Source organism: Grus americana, chromosome 1, assembly GCF_028858705.1.
Source record: "Grus americana isolate bGruAme1 chromosome 1, bGruAme1.mat, whole genome shotgun sequence".
Taxonomy (NCBI): domain Eukaryota; kingdom Metazoa; phylum Chordata; class Aves; order Gruiformes; family Gruidae; genus Grus; species Grus americana.
Window position 1 is genome coordinate 27,387,675 of NC_072852.1, and position 26,782 is coordinate 27,414,456.

Genomic DNA, 26,782 nt, shown 5'->3' on the forward strand with positions numbered 1-26,782 from the left:
GTAAGGGTCGCACAAAACTCACAGCAGGGTGGCACGCACAGATGGGGGTTAAATCAAATCACACATACAGCCAGGCAGACAAATAATCCTGAATCAAATTACACACACAGACAGACAAATAGTTCTGAACCAATTGCGCGCACACACACACAGAGGTTAACCTATGATTAAAATTTCCTTTTCTGTGAGTTTCATAAATTGCTCACTTTTATGTGTCGGCATTCATCAACAGGCAGCCGGTGAACCTAGTGAAATCAGGCCTTTAAGTCCTCATGAAATCGTCGTCGGACGAACTTTCAATCTTTGTGAAATCTACGCTGAGAGGCGTCCCAGCTCGGGGGGAGGTACTGGCTCATGCAGCCTGCTGCCGTCCCAGAGAGCTCAAAGGGTCTCACTTTTGGATCGCTATTTATAGGACCTTGAGATGATTCACTTTGGTGAGTATTCTCCATTCTGGCCACAATTCGTGCTGAGTCTTTCTGGTAGTCAATTCAGGCAGCAGCTGGCCCAGGGGTGGCCAGAGAGTGTCTGATGCCCAAATCACTGCGCTTGTATCCAAGAGAGCAGCACAATGGGGCTTATCGTGAGATCTCAGAGTGGCCTGGGGGGCTGCATCACCACAACACCGAGGTGCACTAGTAGGTTCTGCAATTTTCTTTGCCCAAAAGATTCATTTTGGACTGAGGAAACAAATAAAACCTTCTTTTTTTCTTCTTCCCCACCCCCCCACCCTCTAATTCAGGAACTCAACTAAAAGTTTTGTTAAAGGAGAATATAAAAAGTGCACTCATTGAAATGAAGATTTGAGAAAACCAGCAAGAATCTCAGCCTCTTATTTTGTAAATATACACAAAATCTTGGCACTCGTCCATTTTTTCTTAACTGCAGCTTAAACCATAACTATTGTAATAGGCTTCAAGAAATGCCTGCATTGACATTTCTGTCTCCCAGGGAGGGGGCAATGGATGGAAATCATCTTATGCTACATCTGAGTAAGTCACTCAAGATTCCTTTGCCAGTCAGTGGAGATTCATCGCTCCCTAAAGCAGGTATTTAAAACAGGTCTGGTGATTCATGCTCTAGAAGTGCCTATGTTTCTTCTTGACTAGAAAGGGATAGCTGAAAGGTATAGGTGAAATGAAGCTATATATACAGTCAGGTGAGATGGATCCTACCACAGGGTATTACTATGACCTGAACTCATTCCAGAAAATAAAAGAGAAATTTTACCTTCACACACATTACCCACGCACACGCAAAAATCTAGGAGCCAAATTCAATCTCTTGTTCCTTTACTGAGCCTAGCATATTAAAATCCTAGTTTCAGTGAGAATTGCTGGAAGTTTTATCAAACCAAAGAGAAAATGCTGAAGGCCAAAGAGGGAAAAATACACCTTTTCATTTTTATTGTGCGTTTCTTCTCAAGGTAGAAATCCTAGTTGGAGTTAAGCCTTAGCACACGATTAGTTTTGGAGAAGACAAGGCAAAGCTTATGCCTAAATTGGAGCTTATACCTAAACACTGTGAAGGAAAGCTTTTGCTTTGGATTTATATAAATTTAGAATTCAGAGTGCTTAGAAAGAGCGTTGCTTCCAGCAGAGCAACTCTCAGGGAAGTAGCTTTTCTATACAAGCTTATGTCAGAAACATAAGCAATTTTAAAACTGAAATAATTATGCAGTGATCCTGTTTAGGCTCCAGTGTATACCTATGACTTGTTAAATGGATCACTGCTTTCTGTGTTCTTGCCAAAATCTCTACTCCAGTTGCTTCCAAGCTCCCTCATCTACAACTACCACATACGCCTAATCCTGGAAAGTTGTTCAGACCTTCCCACCATGTTGGTGTGTCATTGTCTTGTAGTCTGCACGGCTGTAGAGTGTCTTCTCCTGTGTATGTTTCTCCTGTGGCATCCTGGAACATATGTAAATGTCTCTTTGTTGGCCTTGGCGTTCGGTGTACTACTCACCAACAAATCAATGTAACTGCCTGCTGCAGGAGGAACCTCAGAGCCTACCACAGGAGTCATGGCAGGTCAGATACCTCCAAAGAAGGACCCAAATCAGGCAGGACATTGCTTAGAGAGCTGCCTTAGCCAGCAGCAGGAAATGGTGGCCACCACGCAGCATCTGAAATGATGCACCTCCTCAGGCCTCTTCATGAGGAAGGAGCTGTACCTGCTCAGGATCCACCAGGCAGTGCCTGGCTTCAGCCTCTGTGCCTCAGGGCTGATGCTCCTCTGGCAGCCTCCAGGGATCCAAAGCCCTGTCCCTCGCTCTGAAGGAGCAGCTCTGCTCTCTGGCTATAGGAGAACCTGGCTGGAAATACTCATCCCTGCACTGAAGCCAACGTAGCAAGTGCCAAGAGCCTCAGGGCTGGCCAGGCAGGAGCTGTGAGTCACAGCAAGGCTGGTGGGGTCAATGGCCTGACAGGCCAGGACGCAGTCCCACAGGCCCTGAGCAAGAAGAGCAGAGCAGGTCCTGTGATGGCAAACAGGGTCAACCAAGAATGCTCCAAGGCTGCACAGCTGCACCACATCAGCACCAGCCCTGAGCCAACTCAAAAAAACCCCTGGAGGTCAAGGATGCGCTCAGGACCCTAACAAGGCAGTGACAAATAATGCACTTTTCATCATTGTTTCATACAGAGGTGCATCAATCCTGCAACCTGCTCCAAGTACCCATGTACCACTGCACTTGGTCCCTTCCCAGCTGCCGTTTTCACAGGGATGCAGGGATAGAAGCAGCCCCAGCCCAAGAGGGCCGTGGCCTCCACCTGCTCACCTTCACATCAGAGGAGCTAGAGAGAAGGTGCTCTCTGAGGGGCAGCAAGGGTTGGGTCAGATGTCAGCACTGCAGAGGAGAACCAAAAAATGAGGACTAAGGAGCTAAAATTCTTCCTGCCCCACAGCAAGTCAGTCTGGACCATACTCTCTTAAGATACCCTGGCCTCAGCTTGTTCCTTCATGATCCCATGAAATATAGAAGATGATGTAAAATAAGAATTTAACAGAGAAGCACTAGCCCAGCATGATCCTAGTCTCAGCAATTTAGCAGACAAAATGCATACATTGGGAAGGAGTGGTATCATTCTTTCTCTTAATTAATACTTTCTCCAGGCTGCAGCTGAGTAACAATTAAATGCAAAAACCCTGCCTTTGTGTAACACCAGGGTTAATATTTTATGCACAGTAGGAGTGAAGCAGGAAGAGAATGATATTATTTGTCTGCCAAGTCAGAAAAAATTGGACTATGCATAATTTTTTATATGTAAACAAAAACCCCACGTTACTCACTACAAGGTAAAAATAGGACTCGCACTGATGCACTACTACAGTGCTCTCACATCTTTCAAAGTTACGCTGTGCTAATGTGCAAATTACTAGCCAAATGGAATTTTCAGGAAGACATTTGTAATTACCATATCCAAGGCAAAGAGATCTGCACTTATTTTGCACTTTATTTTTGAGAAAAAGACTGCAAAAATTAATTTCAAGTGAAAATATAAGGAAATAACCGCTTTGCTAGACCAGGGCTACAAATCGCACTATAAATTAGTGCTAAGGAAATAATCGTGCCTTTCCACATGATAATTCATGTAAGGGCAAAAGAACTGGTCAAGGAATGGTGTCTTAGGGGGGGGCGAAAGCCCAAATCAATAGTGGAAAGAGAGAAGGAATAGATAACCTGTGGGGAAATATGGACATCTCAAAATGGTTGACTGAGGTTTCCATGAAATGGTCTGATCCCATTCAAATCTGCAAGTAATTGGTGACTACACCCTTCACATATAAAAGAAACTTCTGAAGATTTGCAGGACTATGAGGTTAAAGACAAGGCTCTAACCCAGGTGTAGCATTCCCTATGGAGCCACTCTTGAAAACATGCAACCCTAGAGTAGGTCCTCAGTTGATATAAAATTATATGCTTCTGAAGCAAGATCAACTCGCACCATCCAGGAATCTGCAGTGGAGGACAATGAAGATGGGGGAAAAAAAAAAAAAAAAAGGAGATAGTAACAGAAGATTTTGTCCCAAGAAAACTTAAACATCATAGCTCTAAAAGAAAATTTATGGATAGGTAGATGTGCAATAACACAGACAGCAAATAAACAAACAAACAAACCCCAAAAAGCTGTACAGTGAGGAAGTGCAGGTTGCTGAAATATTTGTGTAAGACATTACAATACCCTCAGGAGGTATTTGCAACATTACTGAAGTTGAGCAGGTAATCTGAGAACTTCAGCTCACATGCCTGCTGGAAAAGGGACTGAAAATCTGAAGAATTCAATTCCGATTAGGCTGCTGCTACCTTAGCAAAGAATTTGGTATTGTCTTCCTTGCGCACTCATATTGCTTACAGCATCAGAAATACTAGCACAAGAGTCTTCATTTTCATCTTAGCTGCTTTTCATTACCCAAGGTAATGAAAACCCAGTTGAAAACTATAATGGAGCATACCAGGAAGAGGGTAAAGGAAGCATACAATTCTGCTTATTATAGATTAGTAGCTAATATCCAAGCAGCCCAACAGAGATATGGAGAAAGATGTCATGCTTATCTTCTGTTTTCCTTTTGTGTCTCAAAACCCACCTGTCACCTGTGATCAGGTTATAAAACTGCTCTTCTTAATCACTTAACAGCCAGAAAAAAAATCCACTCCCACATCATCGCCTGTGGTAAAAAGCCTGCATAATTTGTGTCATTGTGTTTTGGCATATAAAGAAGAACGTATATCCTATCTTTATTATGAATGCTAGATTCTGTGATATTCTCCTAATATCCTATAAAATTAGATTTTCAGTATTGCTGAAAATATCCTGTAGTAGTTAAACAATTATAAATACTTAAAATCTCTCACTGACGTTCAGGAACAGCTAAACCTCACTAATTAACACCAATGCTCAGAGGGATCAAATTAGTGAATAACAGAACAAATACATGAACAAAGCAAGGTAATGTATCAACAAAAGTTGTTTGTTAATGTATTTGTTGAGAACAGTTTCATTTCTTATGCAATCATTTATGATTAGAGTCAATAAGAATACATCATCATCGTTGTTGTTGTTGTTATTATTATTATTATGGAAAAATACTTTCACAGGCACAAATGCCAATTTGTTAGAACTGAGACATCCTGTAGTAACATCTGAACGCAGGAGAAACATTTATGAAGAAAAAACGTACACCTCCCTAGCTCTTTGGCATCCTACCAAAGGTTACACTGCCCTGTTCACACTAGTGTCAGGCAGAAACACTGAGTCTATCTCCAGATAAACAGGCATTCCCACACCGCACAGTTCAGTGTTATCCAGGTATTAGCTTGGGTCCCAGATGCAATACCCACCCCATGTTTGCACAAACTTCTGCTTATGTGAGTTAGCCCAGGCAACGCTGACTGCCATACCTGTAGTGCATCAGGTTCCCGACCCGGCCGGTTCAGAACGGCCTTGTGCCATACAGTTGCATGTCCAGAGACAACCAGCAGCCTGGCAGCTCTCATTCAAGACTCCAGCAGAGATCTGCAAAGGCCTGAGAGCACCTTCTGCATCCTCTTGCTGTAAGTATGCATGTATAGCGATGGCAGGATTCCCTCATCTCCACGCTGGCCCCATGTACTGTCCCTAGGGCTGGTCCAAAATTAGCAGAGCAACAAATTTCCATTTTTCTAAACTAGAAATTTTAGTTTGGAATTATTTTTCCATAGAAACTGTATAAAATCCACATTTTTTTTAATTCCTGAAATGGTAGAATTTCAGGAGTTGGAGTGCATGATATGTTATAATGATACTGGTACACCTAAGCCCTGAAACTCAAACTCAAACTTACTAGTGTAGGACATCTGAATTTTCTTAAGGTGCCTGTGTTCTAAACTTGCTCCTCTAGGAGGGTCCGTAACTTTACCAGGTGGACAGTGAAGGATCACACAACAGCTCCCATCTGGCATCAGGCACCTGTGTTACCTTTCAGACAGGGTAATTATTGGAAATCCATCTTCCAGAGGGATTTGAATATGAAAGGAATCTAAATGAAAACTCACTTTTATGTAAAAATGCAAGTTAGTAGAGCACAAGTTAGTAAAATTTTGCTTTAACGCTTCTTCCCAAGATTGCTAATCTGGCATGATAACGAAAAAGCAAAATAGAGACTATACATACAAAATAATACGACAAAAGCCGGTGATTAAATACAAATGTTGAGCTTCTACAATCACTGTACAACTTTCCGTAGAGAAAGCGCACCACTGAATTTACCTGCTCTTCTAGCAGCTCTGTCATAAGCCTGTGCTGATTTAGGGCCAAAAAAGGGAAATTGGTGGTGGAAGTTGTGCCCATGGAAGCTGAACAGGAATATAACTGGAGGATGTCTACACAGACGGACAGGGACTGTCCATGGCTTCTCTCTCCCATGCCCTAGCACTGAGCCACGAACAGCTTCACCCCAGGAACCAAACAGCTGTGTCTGTAAAACACAGAGCTGTGGGCAGCCAGAGCAGACACGGCTGTGATGCTCTGGACAGGAATGGGGCCCCGGCCCGGCTTGGCTTGCACCTTCTGCCAGCGATTTCTCTGCTGGATGACAGTACCGTATTAGCAAAAGCTGTTGCTTTGTCCAGGCTCTGAGCCCACCCAGCGGTGCTCCCCAGCCCGAGAAAAGAGCTCCTACGCACGGCAGGGCTTCACAGCGCCCCAGCAGGGATGAATTAGTGCACCTAAGCCTCACCCCTCTCTCTTCTTTATTAAACGGGGCATATGCACGGTCTGTAAAGAAACAAATTCGCCAGGGAAATTACTTTCTGCATCACTAACTTTTCCACAGCGTCTCCTTTCAGAGGCCTGAAAAGACTGCTACTGAGCAAACAAGCAAAAATAATTAACTTCTCTGCCCTTCCAATCGATCAGATGTGACCATCCTCCCTTTTTTCTGGCGAGGAGGAATAGGTTTGTAAAACAGCTTTTCTATAGTTTACCACTGGTCACTGCATGGGAAATTATGAGATCTACTGATGCAGAAAGAGCTTATAATTAACTATCTGAGATGTTCAAAAAGCTGAGCTGAAGGGTCAGAGATCTCAGCCCTTACCACATGCCTGGGGACAATGACCCGCTCAGTGACAGAGCCCAGCCTCCCGCTGGCAGCAGTCTGCTCTAGGAGGATTTAACCCTTACCCAGCGAAGTATTTTGCATGTGGAAACTCTGTTGCAATGTTCTAATGAAAAAGTTTGAACGAATGCAGGTTCGACAGTCTAGTCACACAGCCACAGAGCTTCCTCGATATTCACAGGTGATGTGCGCTGCAGCTCCCAAAACAGCTATCTGCCCCTAACCACCTTTTAACGTTATTTATTAAAGCAGGTTTGGAACTGGTTCTGTGCTGGTTTTGGCTGGGATAGAGTTAATTTCCTTCATAGTAGCTCACAGGGGGCTGTGTTTTGGATTTGTGCTGAAAACAGTGCTGATAACCCAGGGATGTTTTCGTTCCTGCTGAGCAGTGCTGACACAGAGCCAAGGCCTTTTCTGCTCCTCAGCCCACCCCACCAGTGAGGAGGCTGGGGGTGCACAAGGAGTTGGGAGGGGACACAGCCGGGACAGCTGACCCCTATATTCCATATCATATGACATCATGCTCAGCATATAAAGCTGGGGGAAGAAGAGGGAAGGGGGGATCCATTCAGAGTGATGGCGTTTGTCTTCCCAAGTCACCGTTACGCGTGATGGAGCCCTGCTTTCCTGGAGATGGCTGAACGCCTGCCTGCCCATGGGAAGTGGTGAATGAATTCCTTGTCTTGCTTTGCTTGTGTGCGTGGCTTTTGCTTTACCTATTAAACTGGCTTTATCTCAACCCACGAGTTTTCTCACTTTTACTCTTCTGATTCTCTCCCCCATCCCTCTGGGGGGGGCAGTGCACGAGCGGCTGCCTGGTGCTTAGCTGCTGGCTGGGGTTAAATAATGACTTCTGTTACAAATAATCCTCTCAAGATAACATGATTCTCTCTGTATGCAAAAAAAAGACATGGGTATCTTTGTTCTGAACAAAACCTTCTGTAGATTTTGACCAATGAATTGTGGAAATGACCGGGAAGTGTTTTATAATAACTGTTTCATACGAAAGTCGATGCTCAGTCACTGATAGTTCTGTGCTATGCCCTAGGCTGATCTATATTTTTCCTCATAATTATAAAACCAACAAGAATAATAGCTCCATTCTTCCAATGCCAATGCAGGAATTCTTGTAACTCTTCCATCCCCAGGTTTTAGCCAGAGAACAGGCAGAAGAGATCAGCAGTCACACAGACTGCTGTGACGCCGGTGGGGTTTTGCTCCCACTGTGTAAGATGTCACACATCTTACAGGCAATGACGGCACTGAGGGGTTTCTGGAGGGGTAGAAGAGGGCTGCTGAAGTGAAGGGGGAAGTAGACCCTCATTGGGGTTCGACGGTGGCACTGCTTTCTGGAAGCAGAAGGGGTGACCATGGCAAGTGAGAGGTTTAGTCATCGCCATGTGACCAAAGAGATTGTTTTCCTGTGGGTGTATCAGAGGTACCATCTGCAGATCTGAGGGAGGCAGTCTTGGAGAAAGAGACAAGAGGAGTGCTAATTTGGAGGATTTGGTATTTAGGTTGTGTGGTTGCGTGTCAACCAAGGCAGGGACAAAGGGACCCATTTCCCAAACTGTCTCAGTGCAAACAGGACGGGTGGCTTGCCTACTAGATCCCAGGGACTGTGGGGGCCAGCGTAACCTCACTGGTTACCTACCCCTGCTGGCTCTGTGGACAATGACTGGTTTTACTCGGGTATTGACTGCCTCGACATTTTAATTCCTATTTGTCTCTGACTCACGGAGTTTCAAAGCCTACATTCAGCCTGCACCTGATTGCTCTGTGTCTGAGGTACCTGGGGTTTTGCTTCAAAAGCGGTCAACCTTGAAGAAGACATGCTGTTGTTCCCTTAAAATTCAGAACAGTTCTGCCCTAGGTGGAAACACAAACACACTGTTCCTCATCTTTACAATTAAGACTGATACAAATGACGAACATCTTGCAGACTGTATTTATGGGTCTCAAACATTTTTCTCAAGTACCCGCATATCTAATTTCCTCTCTTCCAGTCTCTCTTTCTTTATATCTGTTTTTATCTGCAGTCTGTAGACCAGTACACCTGGTACATCACTTGTGTTGCCACCCAACTGAATTTGAACATACAATGTACAAGTTAAGATGGAGTCCAGTGTTATTAATCTTAAATAATCTGCCGTATAGCTAGTTATCTAGCCATAAACAATTACTCCAGAGCTGTTTGACAGACATAGCGCAACTATTAGTTCAATGGTAGATCACAGGCACTGGGGATCTGTGCAGAAAAATGCATTAGGAAAAAAATCATTAAACTTGTATAATCTACTGAGGCCTACGTATTGCACTTCTGTGAGAAAGACATGGCCAGCCAAGTAAAAACCCGGGAAATACTAAGATACATTAAGCCGATGCTAAATAATATGGACATCTAGTGGTTCTGCAGTAGACATGCGAGTTCACCCACAGCTGGAGCTCACCAGAACTTCAGAAAACAAACAAATGCACAACATACAAACAAAACTCTCCAGTGGGAACTGGAAGAATTCAGCTACCTAGCTAGTGTTCCTATTGCTAGGGTGGGACACAACTAAGCCAAAGCCTCTTCCAGACAAAGTGCTGAACAAGGCAGACAAACTCTCCCTAGAGGAGAGTGACAATAATAGCGACATTCTTCTTTTTACTGTGGTCAAGCCTAGAGATGTATTACTGAGATCAAGTAGGATCAAGCCTGAGGGTAGGAAAGTAAAAACGTGTCACATTTCTCTGAAAAGTGTAGTTTCTTCTAAAAAAAAAAAAAAAAGAAAAGAAAAGAAACAACATATCCATAATATCTTTCCTTAGGAACAAACACAAGCAGCCTGGTGAAGAAGTTGACAACAGCCATCAGATCCCTGGGAACAGCACCAGAATTCACTGCTGACCCACTCTCTGTCACACATAGCTGCTAGGTGCAGAGGACAGCCTTTTGACAGGTATTACTTGAGGATGGTTATGTTATCTGTGATGAACAAGGCACTTCAACTATCCCTCATTGGCTTTTATGTAAGAAAAAATATTTCTCTCCCCCTTTCCCCCGACTGGAACAAGGAGAAAAATTATTATTTTCTAGATTTGATCCTTGGTGAATTAGAATTAATTATTACAACACTTAATTTGGGGTTTGGGGCGTTTTCTTGATTTGTTTGTTTTCTGTATAAACAAAAAGGAGGGGAGATTTTTCCAAGCACTCTACAACCACAGTGCCTCTGAAAACAAACAAGGTTTGTATTCCAAAGCTAGTTACACATCTTAAATAGCCTATCAATTGTATTTTATATACATACTTACTCAACTATATATGTGCATATGTATTCTGTATATAATGAAAGCCACAAATAGTGCAAGGCGTATACAATAGACCACTGTAATTTGAAATGTATAGCAACAGGCAAGGAAAGTTCCAGTCTTCGTAATGAAGAAGAAAATGATTGATTTGTCATTACTCAATCAAAAATCTTGATAGTAGAAACTAACCAGACAAAAAAGTATATACCTGGCATAACAGTGGTACCCAGAGACAGAATAAAGAAATGGACTCAGTTATTTCACATCATTCATAAAAGATTTTTCTTAGACAATCAATATTTTCATTATCAAAAGTAATCCTTTCATTAGATCATGTAAAATTCATACCCTGCATTTTCTTTCATTAACATACCATTATTTAGAGTTATCTGCAAATAGAGAAATCAATGTTTTTAAAAACCTGATGCTGAAAACTAAATTTAACTGACACTTTCCAGCTTGTATACTGCATAGGTTATTCTTTTCTTATCTGCCTTTTAATTACATTGATAAAATGTAATGGCCAATTGCAATCCTGCAATTTGGAGAAATGTTGCACTATCTTTCATTAGATGCCTTAGTATTTGTTGCTTATTTACCTCTCGCTCTAGTTACTGAAAAGATGGTTGTCCTTCCAATAACTACTGGTAACCCAATAAAATTATAAATGTCTATTTCTATTTTTTCTCCGGTTATCAGGTAGAGTTGTATAGGGAAAAAACCCAAATTATTATAACTGTACAATAGCAGTGGGACACTCAATGCCTTTTGCAGCAAGCTCTGTACTGACATAGCAATCCAGTTTACTATTTAAATATGAGAAACAAGAAGTGGTTATAATAACTGAAAAAATGGGGAAAGATGGTAACAAAGAGGTAACTACATTCAGCACACTCTTCAATACCAAAAAACCAAACATCAATAAAACAGAGTAATTGTCTAGCTCTGAGAATACCAAATACAACCAGCCAAGCATCAGCCACAGAAGAAGGGTTATTTTACCATTTATAGCTACTCATTTTATATTTGTTATAAAAAAGCCCCACTTCAAGAGAAGAATTTGCCACTTCTTTATATCACTTCTACTGGTAAGTGACAGTTTCTCAGCTTCTCTCAGATACTTAAAGGACAATTATCACAGTGAATGGCAATGAATGAAGGATGAGGCTTAAACCAGTACAAGGTTTAATGGTTCAATAACTCTTTTACTTTCATTCTATGAGCTTATAATTTTAAACTAAGCAGTTTGAAAATTATTTATTAGGGGATTATTTCAAGACTGTTGTAAAACAATTTCCTTGGACAGAAGAAGAAACTGAAATTGAATTGCAAAACCCCCCAAAAATCTAAATATTATATACATAGAGGCTTCGACACACCAGAATAATGCTTTACTGGGACAGCAAAACTCCCAAACATAAGGTGGAAGTGAAAGAACATCATTTCTTAATCACATCACACCACTTAAAGATAAGGAAAGGGCTCTGTCCCCAGCTTGGCACACTATGTTATCATGTCCTGCAATAAATAAAATAGGGCAGATGATCTGGAGCAGGCAATTTGGTTTACTTACTAGGACTATTTCTGTGGGTAAATATGTAACATTCATGTTTGTTGGGCTCATTATATATTAGTACATTAAGTCTTTGACTTATTATGAAAAATTTAGTATCCCAGTAATAAACTGCACATTCAAGATATCTCTGCTATTGGTATTTTTTTCTTTCTGTGCTAGCCTTCTTAAAATTTAGCTTAAGTTCTTGTCTTGCAGTAACAGATGTTTAGAAATAAAATGCTTCTTCCAAGAAGGAGCATGGAAAAGACACGAACTCTTTATTTTGTGCAGCATTTGGGCTATGACTATTCACCCTTCCTGGATTCAGCTGGAGTGGTGAAGGACTTTGCGACTTCCAGCTGTTGCTTACTGGCCCTCTCTCTGAATTACTGTCCCACGGCTGGGTGTAAGCAGAGAGTAATTTTGCAAACAGCAGCCAATATCCTCATCTAAAGCTATTACTTAGAGCCTGTGAGTTGTTTTGCTGAGTACTTCCTCAACTGCTTCAGGCAGAACCCAGTCGATCACTTTAAAAGGGAAAGTCCATCAGGGAATGCTTATATGCACCACAGAGGTGAAAGGCAACCACTGTCCTTCTGAGTGGAAGGCAATAGCAAGCACTTGGAGGCAAGATCACCCTGTAGCACCACAGATGCTTGCTAAACAAACATCTATCAATTAGACATCTGGAAACGGTGTAGTAATTGGGCAGCAGCCATCTGTGAAGTTTCCATAGAGGAAAGCAAATTAGCAGGTTTCACACATGGGGGAGGTGAGCCACTAGAGCTCAGTGAGGAAACAGCTCTGTAGACACACATCAAATGAGGTGGGATTAAGGGTCTGTCCTCATGGTATCCTGTTCAACAGGGTGAAGATACTGCTAAACAAGCTTACTCGCTTATGGGAGCAAATCTAGCTATGGCAACATAATCTAATTATGCTAAGAAAGCCATCCTACCATGGAATGTAGATCTACCTTAGTTCCTCATCTCCAGTGCAATGCTCCTTTGAGCTGCAGTTTCAATATTGGCTTTGACTGGACTGTATTCTGCACAGTGTTTCTATATCTTGGGAAATAATGCCTGTCTTGGAGCAAAGAAAAATGCATTGTCAAAAAAGCCTGCTTACCAAAGGTATGCATTGCATAGTTCTTTTCAGGCATTATAGCTTCCTGGAGAGTATTTGGCCGTTTCAGTGCTGTTCTGCAAGATCGCTCCTGAGGGTTGCCGCAGTACAGCTGTTTAGATAAAGGACCACTCCAAGGTCACTTTTCAGAGCATCAGGACATGCTGGAAACACTCCACGAATAGCTACACTTCATATCATGTCTACTCCTGCATGCAACATCTATCCCAAAGCACCTGGGACATACCTGATATGGCCTTTTGGCATGTACCACCCATGCTGAAGCCTGGTAATGGTTGCTTCAGGCCTCAGTACCTCAGCAGTAATATGAATGGATATTATTCCTATCATACTTGCAAACTGGTGGGATCATAGCATCTTTCAGATGTGGGGTGACCAACAGCAGGCCTCTGATTTCTGGATGTGAAAAGACACTTTTCATAGCCTCCCGTCAGGAGCTAGAACAAGCCATCAATAAAAACAAACTCATTTCCAAGTCATAGCCTGCTTCAAAAGTGAGTGGAAGCTCAGGAAGGTAGCCACATACAATCTCTACCGATCTACAGGACTGTAGTTCAGTGAGGGAAGTTCCTCTAAAGCAATTTGGCATCAGCGACGTGGAGCTGGTTTAACTACCTGCATCCCCAACAGAACTGTTGCATATCAGAGATATAGCGTACCTAATTGTGCACGGGGTCACTGATGGAACAAACTTTCCCATCAAAATACAACTTTTCATTTTAAAGGCCTCACAATGTTACCTTTCAGAATACATCCCCAAATCAGCAACAAGGCGTCCATATGATCACATAGTGAATATTTGCTTCAACAACTCAAAACTCCATTAAACTTTAGAAAAGCACCGATTTTGAGCATTCCTGTGGTTTTACTTGACAGTGGATAGATACTTCTCCCAGACTAACTATTCCAGGAAAAGCTAGTCTCCTGGCTCTCCATCACAGCAGCATAGTCAGTAGTGCGGATGGATAGCTGCACCTTGCTGCTTGATGGAGGAGTCCTACAGCACAAACAATTTTGTACCACACCTAGAAAGTGCAATTATCAGATGCAAACAGAACACCAATACGTTGCTGCCACTAGATGGCAAAAAGCGCACATGGAAAGCAGCAACACGTTTCTGAGAGGACAACTACTAGTCTCCTCGCTCAGGGGACTTCGTTCCTTCCTCAGATGGCACAGGCAGGAAGGCAACAAGGCAGCTCAAAAGCCCTGTCCGAGCACGCACTGTGCCTTTGGAAAAGCTGCATTGGGTCCCAACGCTGCCTAATTACCCACCTCCCTCTGCACTGAGTTGTGTTGTAAAGCTAGCTAAAACAAACAAACAAACAAAAAAACAAAACAAAACAAAACAAAACAAAAAAAAAGGCTGCAGCTGGAGCCCCCAGGGGGCATTGGGAAGCTTTGAGGACAGGGCTCAACAGAGTTCAGGAGTCTGGCTGCAAGAGACTGTGAAGCTCTGAGGAGAGCACAAAAGAAGGGGGCAGAGGGAAATCCTTAGCCATTTGGAAAGGTTTACTCCACAAGACTCCTTGTTGTCTTGTGGAGTGATTATGGGACACACCACATGATGTGGACAGCGACTTAACTAACATAAAACCACCTCACCCACCCTAGGCCTGGGGACAGACTGCACTGTAGGGGTCACCTGGGAAAACACTGGCACCAAACACTACAACAGCGATGGTGGTTTAGGATTTCTTTCCCAAACATAATGAGGAACAAATTCCCCAACCTATCTCCCCCATCTATACAGCACCATCTCCTTTGAACACTAGGCTGGGCAGTGATTCCTACTGCCATTGCATCTCTGTGAACACAAAATGAGCTGTCCTTGCGGGCTGAATGACTGCAAGGCTCACAAGTTACATGGCAGCAAGGATTTGTTGGGTTTAACAGCCTTCGCAACACCTTGCAAAGCACAATGACACAAGAAAGAGCAGATTGAAGAGGCCCCACTCTCAGCTGCACTAAGACCATGCTAGGGCAATTAGAGGCACGTCAAAGGAAAGACAGCTTACATTAATCTAATTCCTGATTAATACATCTTTGTCCTCCACAGCACTCAAGGACTAAATAGCACCTTCCTTGTGCTGACCCTTGTACCAACACAAAAGCGAGATGGTGCCCTTGATTTTCGTCACACTGCAGGAAGTTCAGGCCGCCTTTTGTTGGAAGGAAGCACATCATCCTGGAGCTCCGACATGGCAGGCTTGAAGCGATCAACGGGCACCCTGAGCCTGCTCTGACCACCCGAGCTGGGCTCTGACTCCACCTCGAGCCTCATTTCAGGGATGCGTGTCCTGAGGCACCTTGGCCACGCGCTGAGGCAAGTACCAAGAGCGGGTGAGGCAAGAGCTGCTCCAGCATCTGCCGCAGCCTTCAGCCAGGCAGGAGCAGCCTGGGCCCCTGCATTGGGGCACCCTGTCGCGGGGGCAGAACCCCCCCTCCGCGGGGCCCTCACAAGCCCCGTGCCGCGCACCTGGCCGCCCTCTGGGGTCGCCCTCACACCCGCCCGCCACACCTCTGCAGGCACGCAACCGGCCCGCACGGCGGCGTCACCCTGCCCTCTGTGACACCCCCTTGTGACGCCCCCTGGAGTGCTCACCGCCCTTGTTGCGCAGGCAGGGGGCTGGCGCGTGCCCTGCTGGCGCAGGGAGCAGGCGCTCAGTGCTGTCACCGCCGCTGTTGCAGCAGCAGCACATCCCCGGCTGGGAGCATCGTGCCTCCTTGCTCCCGCCTCGGGGTCTCCAGGCCGCGGCCACAGCTCGGGGCGAGCTCGTCTCTCTTGTGCCTTTTCTCCTCCTCATCCTCACCCTTGTCCTTGTCCTTACCCTCGTCCTTGTCCTTGTTCTTGCCTGGGCCCTGGCAGAGTCTGCTGGGTGCCTCTTGCTGAGGATCACTCCCAGCGGGGCTGTGCCCACACCGCAGCATGCACCGGAGCATGCGCCGCAGCGTGCACCAATTCATGGGACTCTTCTGCAAGAAGTGGCAGCAGTTGCCTTCCGGCAGCACTTCTGGTCAGCCCTATGCTGCCACCACCACCAGTGCCTATGAGCTCCAGAAGGAGGACCTGGGCAGGCTGCACCACACAGCTGCCCGCAGCGACCCAGCCTGGCTGAGGCGGTGGCATTGGTGGCTGAAGAGAGTTGGCATCAACAGGCGAGACACAGAGAAATGGTGAGGGGCTTTGGCTTTCTGATGGGACATCATCAGTGCTTCTGGCAGGCATTGCTGCGGGAGGTTCTGAGCCAAGCTCTGCTAGTCCTTGGCAGCCCTCTCTCAAGCACAAGGAGCACAACTCAAGAGTCTACTGATCCAGCGTGAGCATCAGCATGGCACAATGAACACCACTGGCAGTTTTCAGGGTGCCGTGCAGAAGCATCTGCCCTTAAGGCATCGTGTGGGATCACATTCAAGCTAATCACTTGAAAAGCAAGATTTGCCCTGTCAGCTGGAAGAATGAATTCCAGAGCTTTTCATTGCTTGTAGCTGCCAGGTCAGCTTGAGTGCTGTTGGTAGTGCATGCTGCGAACTTGCCGCTTTGCTGTGGTCTCCCTGTGGGGTGGTTCTGCAGCTGCTCAAGCATCACCAGTTCTCTCCTCACATGAGGACAGTCGAGCAGTCGAACACCTTGCCCCAGGAATTTATGCAGCCTCCATCCATGGGGGCTTTTAAGACCAGAGTGGAAGGAGCCCTGAGCAGCATGGTCTGACATGGTTGTAGCTGAGTCTGCTTGGGAAAGCAGTTGGCCTGGATACCTCCTGTGGTCCCTTCCAACCTGAATTCTCCAACTCCTCCATGTATTTGGCTTCACTTTCACTGTGCTTGTAGGAAAGGGGGAAAGAATTGGTTTGGGAGCAAGCAGGAATTAAAATGATGACAACACAGTGCCTCCAGAAGCGGGTATATTTCATATCACTTTTTGGATGCTTTAGGACTGCTCTTACAGTTGCCATCTTTGCTGGGGATATGAATGCAATCCAACTTCTTCTTTGGCATGGTGCTGATATTCTTATGATGATAAGTCTGGCTTCATGGCTGTGGATTATGCTCGTGTGTCTAGACATGTTGGGAAGACGGTTTACATGGTCATTAGAGGGGCTGAGTTGTCAGAGTGTCTGTGCTGATTTATGAACCATTTTGGTAATGGCACCAAGGTTTGATGATATGCTGAGACCTTTATTGAAGCTGGGCTGTCGTGGTTTAGCCCCAGCCGGCAGCTGAGCACCATGCAGCTGCTTGCTCCCCTCCCCTTCCCTGGTGGGATGGGGAGGAGAATGGGAAGACAAAGGCAAAACCTCGTGGGTTGGGATAAGGACAGTTATCCCTATGGAGCAGTTGTTCATCAGTTTAGATTGTAGCCAGCAGGGCTGAAGTGCTTCACAGATACCTACATGCATCTAGAGAATGAACATGCCTGCAGCGAATATTTCGTCATGTAATGTACCAGTACAGGTTAAGGGTTGACCTGCTGGGAAGCAGTACTGCGGAGAAGGACCTGGGAGTCCTCGTGGACAGCAAGCTCTCCATGAGCTTGGCTTCGTGGCCAAGAAGGCCAATGGTATCCTGGGGTGCGTTCAGAAGAGCGTGGCCAGAAGGTCGAGGGAGATTATCCTCCCCTTCCGCTCTGCCCTTCCAGATGTGAAGCCACATCTTGAGTTCTGTTCTGTGTCCTGTTCTGGGCAACCCAGTAGACAACAGGGAACTACTGGAGAGAGTCCAATGTAGGGTTACAAAGATGATGAGGGGACTGGAGCATCTCTCTTATGAGGAAAGGCTGAGAGAGCTGGGTCTGTTTATATATGAATATAAATTCATATATAAAATAAATAATATAAATCTGAATATCTGGAAAAGAGAAGACTGAGAGGGGATCTTATCAATGCTTATAAATATCTAAAGGGTGGGTGTCAAGAGGATGGGGCCCAACTCTTCTAGGGGCTAGACTCTTCTCAATGGTGCCCAGTGACAGAACAAGGGGCAATGGGCACAAACTGGAAAACAGGAAGTTCCATCTGAACATGAGGAAAAACTTCTTCACTTTGAGGGTGACAGAGCACTAGCACAGGCTGCCCAGAGAGATTGTGGAGTCTCCTTCTCTGGAGATATTCAAAATCCACCTGGACACAATCCTGTGCAGCCTGGTCTAGGTGATCCTGCTTTAGCAGGGGGGGTGGACTAGATGATCTCCAGAGGTCCCTTCCAACCCCTCCCAATCTGTGAATCTGTAATGGTAGTGCAAGAGTAAGGTGTGAGCGTTACCATTTCTCAGTTGGCAACAAAATGGAATAAGGAATGGCTGTTGCTCTCCTAGTCAAGTGTGTATGCAAGGATGCGGTTGTTTCTACCAACTCTTATTTCCTCTCTTTCTGTATATATCCTTAGTAAGGTACCGATGGAAAACACAGATGGTGAAAAGACAGAAGAATCTTCTGCAGGTGGTGCAGCAGACAAGGCAGTTCTCAGCACCTCCCGCCCAGTGAGAACTGCTGACTTTACACACGCTGCAATTGCTCAGCACAGAGGAGGTACGATCCTTAACTGCGGAAGGGCCGATGAGGAAAATCGCTGTGGCCTGTAGTAGAACTGTCCCTCATCTTCTGGATGCTGGGCTTGGACGATGGGAAAAAGCAGAGTGAGATAAACACTCACAGTGTGTCACTTCTTACCTCCTTTGTAGGTGCCCTGCCAGCAGGAGGAGCAGAGCAAGAGGAAGATGCTGAATCTCTCAGGGATTTCGAGGTACTTTCTATGAGGGATGCAGTGGGGTCCCCCTTGGTTCACTTGCTTTTGGGCTTACTTACCTCTGAACTTGTTGACCTCTGCTGCTGCTCCTGCAGCAGTTACATTTGTAAGTGGAGACCCTTGAAATACTCGTGCTCTAGCCAGCTTTTCACGTAGGACTGGGACGAAGGCAGGTCAAGCTAATAACCTGGGTCTCATAGCAAATGGCCTTCGAGTCGGATTTCTAGTATAGTCTAGAAGCGGTGAAGATTCCCCCTGCTTCCCCTTGGTAGCATAGCGGTGCTTGGCTGAGAAAGATGGGGAGACAGAGGTCATCAGTTTTGCAGGTGCCTGCTGGTGGCAGGCAACAATTCTTGTCTTTCAATTCACTCTGAACACTGACCTAACTATGTAAGCTAAGTAAAAGCATGCCTCAGTCTCATGTTCTTACCAAGTTCTTCATGCTCATGTAAAAACATTTCTTTAGGACTGGGTCACACAGCTGCAGCAGAAGCTTGCTGATGCTCTTAAAAAGCAATCTATGTCAGAAGCTTCACTGGATGTTACTACGCTCTACAACCGTGACCTGGAGGAAGACAATCTGTGCTTGCAAAAGGAATTGGACACGGTTGAAGCTGAGGTATGCAAAGCCTGTCACTATAAGAATAAACCTGTGGGTGGCTGTTTCTTCCTGTACACTATGAAAAAGGCCAAAACAGTATTCTGGCAGCCAGTAGGAGAGAGATCTAAGGAAGTTAACAGTGATACCCTGTGACACAAAGCCAGTGAAACCTTCAGCCAAGTGGCCTCCTTTTCCTCTTCCAGAGTGCAAGACAATATTACTTGAATCATCAAAAAGCCACCTGGTTTCTGTTGCAAGTAAGAGACAATCTTGCTCCTCAACCCCACAGCAGAAGCTCTTGTTCAGGCTCTGGGGTACTATTGCAGCAATGTCCTTTCTCTTCCCTTCTTCCTCCCCTCCCCTGGTGATAAAAGCAACCTGCCCTTTGGGGAGCTCCTCACAAACTGGAGGGGCAAGGCAGTACATTAGGAGCAGCCTTATGGCAGCTAGGTACAAACAGAGCAGTTCGTTCTCTCTCAAAACTCACCTCTGCTCTGAGGCATGATTTCCCTGGTCAGGATATTGCACTCTCTCTATATTCTCCTTATATGTAGCTTGCTAAATACATGTGAAGGTCATCTTTGGTTTGGGTGCACAGCGTGTAAAACAATGTGAACCTTCTTCATGGTTGAAGGAACGTTTTTTAAGGAGTTGTTAGAGTTTGGGGTTTTTTTCAATAACACAGGTGTCAGAACCATCTGGATTGAACTAAGCAAGAAGCAGAGTTTGTTTGTAGGTGGTGTGTTTGCACTGTATATCCAAAGCAGCATCTCACCACCTTTTTTTTCTCCCTTCTTTGGGCCTGCTGTAACTTGCTGTCCTTAAGCAGCTTTCTTGCAAGTGAATTGTAAGCTGCTTTCTGAGGTGGGGACCTCCTTTTGCAGTGTTCTTACAAAAACTGAAGTATAGAGGCCTCACAGTTCTGAAACAGAGATCATCTTAAATCTCCTTATGAGGGAGCTGTGGGTTCATTTTAGGAGAAGGAGGAACTTTTCTAATTCCTGTTTTCATGGAGGAGCAGACAAGTGGATACAAAGAGTGTCACAAGCCACTGAAAGGGCAGCAGGAGCAGTGTCGGTGCTTAGAACCGTGCTAATAGGAAATCAGTGGAGGGATGGGAGAGGCCGGTATAAAGGATGATGAAGTAACACGGTTTGTGTTCCTTTGCTAGTAGAAGAGAAGGTTTGAATGTATTTGAAATGATTACAGCTCTTTGAGTAGAGGGAATGTGCCGATATATGCAGCGCTTGAATTCTTCAGCAGCAGCTGACTCCTCTGTATAAGCTCACCTGACTACTCTGGATTCCTACTTTGATTTTACAGTTGCAGGAGTTGGAAGAACAGCGTCTTCAGTCTGAGCGTTGTGTTCGTGACTTGAAGACTGCCTTGGATAATAAGGAAAGAGAAGTCATAGCTTCTTCCCAGAGACTGCAGGACCTCCTGTTGGCATCTTTGGGGGCTAATACTACTGTAAAACAACTGGAAGAACACGTGCAACGGTAAGAGAGTAACACAGCGAAGCAAGGTGTCTGTCGCTTTCTGGGATTGTTCAAAAACAGCAGGATAGCCTTGTTGCATTACAGCAAGTTAAAACACAAATTTGAAAGATGCTTTTGGTTTAGATGATGTTATTTCACGCTGTTCTTTCAGAATTGGTGCTCTGGTGGATTTGCGTAATAAGACCTGTATTTCTTTTTAAGCCTTGAAATTGAAAATGCCAGATTGGAAGCCACAGTCCAGCAACAGAGCAGTAGGATTGAAGCCCTTCAGAGAGACCTGCAAGCTTCTGCCTCAGTAAGCTGATCATAAACTTCCCTTTTTTGTGAACTCCTGAGCCTAGTTACCTGTTTCTGTGGGGAAATCTTAAGATGAGATTTTCCTGGAAAGCCTAGGGAAACTCAGTTCCTGCGTGCCATATGACATCATGCTCAGCAATAAAAGCTGTGGGGAAGAAGGAGGAAGGGGGGGATGTTTGAAGATATGGCATTTGTCTTTCCAAGCAACCATTACATGTGAAGAAGCTCTGCTTTCCTGGAAATGGCTGAAAAACTGCCTGCCGATGGGAAGTAATGAATGAATTCCTTCTTTTGCGTTGCTCGCTTATGCAGCTTTAGCTTTACTTAAGAAACTGTCTTTATCTCAAACCATCAGTTTTCTCATTCTTACCCTGCCAATGCTCTCCCAAATCCTGTCGGGGGGGAGCAAACAAGTGGCTATGTGGTGCTTAGCTGCCTAATGGGGTTAAACTATGACAGATGGATAGGATGGATGTTGGGGGCAGGAGGGAGATCTGTGGTTGAAAGCTGAGAGAGGAGACTGGACTTGGGAGATCTGTGTTGCTTTGTCACAGCTTGCCCTTGAGACCATGTGAAGGGTCCCTTTCCCACCTGTGAACAGGCGATGGTTCGTTCCTGCCACACAGTGGGGCAGAGGTATAGAATAATTAGGTGAGGTGATGCTGTACAGTAGCAGGCAGAGCATTTTCTTGCTCTCAGATGATTGTACAGTTGCTACAGAAGTCGTGAGGGTAGGGTATTTTCTGTGGTGGGCACTAGAGGAATTATTATTTTATAAAGTAGGTATCATTATGCACTCTGGAGGACCTTTGGAAGAAAGTTGTAGGGTGATTTTGTGTGTGTGTGTGTATGCGTGTCTTCTTATCCCCCAAAGCTGTAACCTCATCTTATCGCTTTTAGAGTGTTCATTCTTTCCTCCAGCTTCAACTCCTGTTCTTGCTTATGTTTCCCGAGGTGTGTTTTAGATTTTGGATGGGGAGCAGAGAGCTTAGGCCTGTTTCTATTTCAGTTACTGCATTCTATTTCAGAGTTGTCTTTCCGGTCACCTTAGGTTTTTCTTTTGCCACTGTTGCTTTCACAGATGCAAAAGCAGAATCTGCTGGCTTGGACATCAAAGGACTCACACAGCACGTGGGAAGAGCAATTGAAGTCAAGATACTACCTTGAAGAGCGTGCTGCTCAGAATGACAGGGAAAAGGCTCAACTTTTGCAACAGGTGAGCCCAGAAAATTCTCCAGATGCCTATCCAATATCCAGGAGAACTGTGTTCACCTTTTTGCCGAGTTCTTACATGCTTGGCTTTTTCTGTTACCCCTGCCATTCAGGTGCTGAGTATCTTGTCATTTGGGGGTCACACAGGAAGCAACAGAGAGAGACAGCTTCTCTGTTGAGAACGCTAGATGCACATACCACACGTAGATACTGTTTTTATGCTGTGTGTGTCATGGATCTTTTCTATTTTGAAAGCACGACAGTAAAGGATGGCCAGTGAAGAAGCTGATAGTGGGGATATGCAGAGATGAAGTGCATCTGTGTGAAGAACTGAGAATAAACTTCAAACTGCAGAAGGACTGTGAGAGGTATGTGTTTTTCGTATGGTGAAGAGGTACCCCTGAGTAGAAGTCAAGCCGTATTGAACTTTACCGTAAAAATAGGTGTACATAACTGTTTGTGAGCAAATTCAAGCCTCACGTTAGTTCTTGCACGGCACTTCTGTGCATGAGCCTATAGTATTCAATAGCTGCTAAATGAAATGCAAATACAGGTTGCCCTGCAGACATCCTGGGGGGAAGGAAGTCTTTTATTCCTCTTTTCAGGTGTGTGTTGGGTTTGCATGGCAAGGTTTTGGCAGCGGGGGCGCTACAGGGGTGGCTCGTGACGATAATTAGTGAATGATCTCTCCCTGTCCTTATCTTGACCCACAAGCGTTTCGTTATACCTTTTCTCCCCTGTCTAGTGAATGAGGGGAGTGAGAGAGTGGCTCTGGTGGGCACCTGGTCTCCAGCCAGGGTCAACCCACCACAAGGTGAAATTTGGATCCTCTGAGTGATTTGTGGCACAGGAATGCTGTTTTTTCTCAGTCATTGCTGGTGTATCAAGCACGTTAAAGATCAAGCAAGCCACATCTGCGCTGTCATCATAAGAGTATGTGAAAAAGGCCAGTTGTTCCATTGCTTCATTGTTTTCTTGACTCATTTGCTGTGTAGGTTGATTAGCCTTCTGAGCAGAGCTATGAAGAAACTGAGAGTGTATGAGGGGAGAGAAGTGGAGGCCCCCCCATTGTTTATAGGAAGAAATGAAGAACAACTGCTCTGAAATGGTCAGTGAAGGTGGTAGATGAAGAACAAAGGTGAGCTCTGGTTTGTTTGGAGTTTTCTTGGTGATTTTCTTTTGTTGTGGGGTGTTTTTTCCTCTTTTGAGACCTATATTACCCTTTTCCTAGACTTTTTTGGTATAGTCAATTATCTGTTCTCTTCTTGATGCTCTTTCTGTTGTAGTAGTAGTGACACTGCTGTAGTTGTCATCATGGGTAAAAATGAATGTGCAGAGCAGTATCTGCAAAGGCACGTCAAGGGCAAGCCAAGAGTTGAAGCAAGGCTGGCAGGGCCTGTGAGCTCATGGGCCAGGGAGCAGTCCCACAGGCCCTCACCCAGAAGAGCAGAACAGGTCCAGTGACAGTCAGCGGGGCCAGCCAAGAGTGCAGATCGCCAGGCCCATCCAGAGGGACAGGCAGGTCTGCAGTCCTACCAGGACATCATGTCTGCAGGTGAGGGTCAGGGCTGAGAGCCATGTGTTCCAGCACAGGCCTGGCTGCAGCTTGAGGCTGTGGCAGCATCTTCTAGGCCTGACAGATTAATTCCTTCTCTGGAAGAGAGGCAAGTAACACCATCATAACTCGGAACCACTGTATGAAGTTGGCTTTGCTCAAGATCAGCCCTTGAGCCCCGTCTTAGGCACCAGTTGAGCAGGAGGCAGCTCAGGTGTTGGTTTTTTAAACAGTGCCATTGCTTCCCAGGGCACGGTGCGGTGAGGTGATGCAGAAAAACTTCTCAAACTTACTGCTCACCAGTAGCTGCTGTCTCAGCCCATCTTTCCCTTGTTATGGGGACCCAGAAGCAGAGTTCCCAGAAGTGCTGTTGTGGTTGTTCTGGCTGGTCAGTAGCATGTAACCTTTTATGTACTTCTCTGCTTGTTACTCAGATGTGTTGCTAAAGCAGCCCTGTTTCAGAGCTACTTTCATTTTTAGAAGGTATTCTTGTGGAATGAGTCAACTGCCTCTCACTGTTTTCACAGCTGACGAGATGGCATCATTACCCATCAGAAGATGCTGGAGCAGAGAAGTCCCAACTCCAGAAAACAAGGAGCGGTTATACTGAGAGGAAAGGTTTCCCTTCCACCTGCTAATTTAGGGACTGGAGTTGCCAGGCAGTGAGGAAGAGCAGCCATGGCCACCACACTGGCAGGAAGATGACAGTTTTGTGCTGCTACCACCATCTAATGCCAAATATGTTGTTCCAACTTGGTATTTAATAAAATGTGTAATCCAGGATGCGTCTTTATTTTCTTCTGTTCCCCCTGCTGGTCTCGCTTCTCCCGTTCCCTTTTCATGTGGCTGTACACTCTTACTGCCTCCGCTTGCCTCTGGTACAGACAAGGACCCGTCTGATTGCTGCAAAATGGTGATGGCTGCTAGAACTGTTGTGACATTTTAGCAGAACTGCTGCATTTTGTCATAGAATTTGAGTTCTTTGGCCCTAGCTGGTATGGATGATGAGTCATATTTTTGAAGGCTTATGCAGGCTTTCTTCCTAAGCAGGCAGTTAAGACTTCTCTCTCTGACCTTGGTCTGAGTGAAAATCAGTCGCGCAGACATCTTCGCTTGTGAGAGAGAAGCAAGGCCATAAGTCCAAGCAAGAGCTCTCCTCTGCTCACTTCAGCTCTGTTCACAGCTGCAGCTCGTCCTGGAGGCCAGGCAAATGCCCAGCACACATCTCTCTCCTTTTCCTCCAGGGAGGCTTGAAGCACAGTTGTGTGGACTAGAGTTGAGGAATTGCTAATTATCAGTTCCCAGGCTCTTCCTCTGGTTTAGAGCAATCCTTCTTGTGGTCGGGGCAGAAGGTAGTGGGTGAGCTTCTGCTAGCCAGGAAACACTGGCAAATCCCACAGGTTTTGATCCCGTGGGAAGCTGACCAATTTGTAGCCCACAGAGGGAAAAGGCATTCAGATATCTCTCCAGCCTGCACCACAGCAGTCAAAGAGAAGTTCAGCTTTTGGTACTTTCTAGCATCTCTCTGCAGAGAAAGCAGGTGCAGAACATCTTGCCCTTCACTTTGAGTTGTCCCTGTGATAAACTCAGATGTGACCTGTTTTCAGCTTTGCTCCTAACCTGCCCTGTGCTGCCGTGAGGCTGAGGCTGTCAGTCAGAGGGGAAAGTTCTTGGCTGGTGGAGCCGCAGAATGGAAATTCAGCATTGGCATCTGGCATAACAGGTGTTGATACCAGTTACAGTGGGGTGGGGGGTGAGGCAGTAGAGAGAAGTCCCGTCAATTTTTTCATGTTAAAGTCCATCTCCAGTGTCACTGTGGGGACTCTTGATAATCTCAGAGATGCCATGGCAGTTGGGGGAGGCTCCTGAGGCCTGGAAGACAAGAAATGTCCAGCACTGATGTGGGGATCTTCACAGCAAACTGCATTGTGCACACGAGACCTGCCCACACGCAGTACCTCTTGTAACACCAGAGCTGTGTCTAATATACCACCCAAAGACTGACCAGACAAATTTGAATAATAAAATCCTTTCATTAATAATTTTTTGCTCTTACAGCCAAAATAAAACAGGAAATATCTCCAGTGATCCTAAACTTTCAAGTGCGGGCCTGCTTTTATTTAGGCAGACCTCCTACCCAATATAATGAGCATTTTGCCCAAGTTTGGCCTACTCTTAGCTTTAATTTTTGTCTTTGGCTACATGCAACAAAGAAAAACACTGCAGAATGTATTCAACATCTGCAAGCACAAAGGCACAAAGATGAGATCAACCTTCTTAAATACAAAGTCATGGTGTTAGGCGTGATGGCACCACTCAAGAATGGCCATACATTTAGCCAAGGCAATCTTGACTTCCAACTCCTGATCACGAAGAGCCTTCTGGAACTTCTCCACTTCCCCGGCCATTTCCTGTTCATCTCACCTGTGCATCTTCTGAGCTGCTGAGATAACACCCCAGAAGCAACGGTCAGTGAGCAACCTCTAGGTTGCAGTACCAAAGTATCTGTTCCTTATGATAATACCCTTGCCACTATCAGCTTATGCCTTCTCTGCTGTGGGCCAGTACAGATGCCTGTGCTACTACATGCAGAACCAGGATTGTGGAACTGCTCCAGCAGAAAGAAATTAGTCTTTCTCAGCCAAATTAGTTTTCTACCATGCTATTCTCAGGTCAATGCAGAAGGCAGCATGAGAGATACAGCAATCAGCTAGGAGTGCTAGCAAGATGAGACAGAGGCAATGAAACCATTCTTCTATGGCTTCTTGGTATGA

The 26,782-nt window shown here is 45.3% G+C and overlaps 2 protein-coding genes across 5 annotated transcripts in view; both read left to right on the top strand.

The window, feature by feature from the left end:
• LOC129205687 (ankyrin repeat domain-containing protein 26-like) overlaps window positions 1–26,782 on the top strand; it is a 277,628-nt gene that overhangs the window by 82,610 nt on the left and 168,236 nt on the right. The window contains exon 41 of one of the 4 annotated variants that reach the window (XM_054823731.1): window positions 24,536–24,680. The exons of 1 other annotated variant lie outside the window; for it this stretch is intronic. In XM_054823731.1, the coding sequence (XP_054679706.1) occupies window positions 24,536–24,646 (111 nt within the window). In that variant the 3' untranslated portion in view covers window positions 24,647–24,680. Of the gene's footprint in view, window positions 1–232; window positions 707–15,158; window positions 15,346–24,535; window positions 24,681–26,782 lie in introns of those variants that run through there. 2 more of the 4 variants (XM_054823748.1, XM_054823705.1) reach the window with 2 other exon arrangements.
• LOC129205720 (uncharacterized) lies at window positions 16,029–23,591 on the top strand. The gene is made up of 9 exons (XM_054823789.1): window positions 16,029–16,276; window positions 18,485–18,627; window positions 18,780–18,841; window positions 19,311–19,463; window positions 20,769–20,944; window positions 21,146–21,239; window positions 22,323–22,457; window positions 22,709–22,821; window positions 23,449–23,591. Exons 1-9 carry the CDS (start codon window positions 16,029–16,031, stop codon window positions 23,555–23,557), a joined length of 1,233 nt encoding a protein of 410 aa, XP_054679764.1. The 3' UTR covers window positions 23,558–23,591.

What these genes read in the sequence shown, in the direction of transcription:
- LOC129205720 (XM_054823789.1), top strand. Translation starts at nt 16,029, where the DNA reads ATGCACCGGAGCATGCGCCGCAGCGTGCACCAATTCATGGGACTCTTC. An exon ending in AATTGCTCAGCACAGAGGAG is followed by an intron (nt 18,628 to 18,779) that starts GTACGATCCTTA and finishes CCTCCTTTGTAG; the next exon opens with GTGCCCTGCCAGCAGGAGGA. An exon ending in ACCTGCAAGCTTCTGCCTCA is followed by an intron (nt 21,240 to 22,322) that starts GTAAGCTGATCA and finishes TTGCTTTCACAG; the next exon opens with ATGCAAAAGCAGAATCTGCT.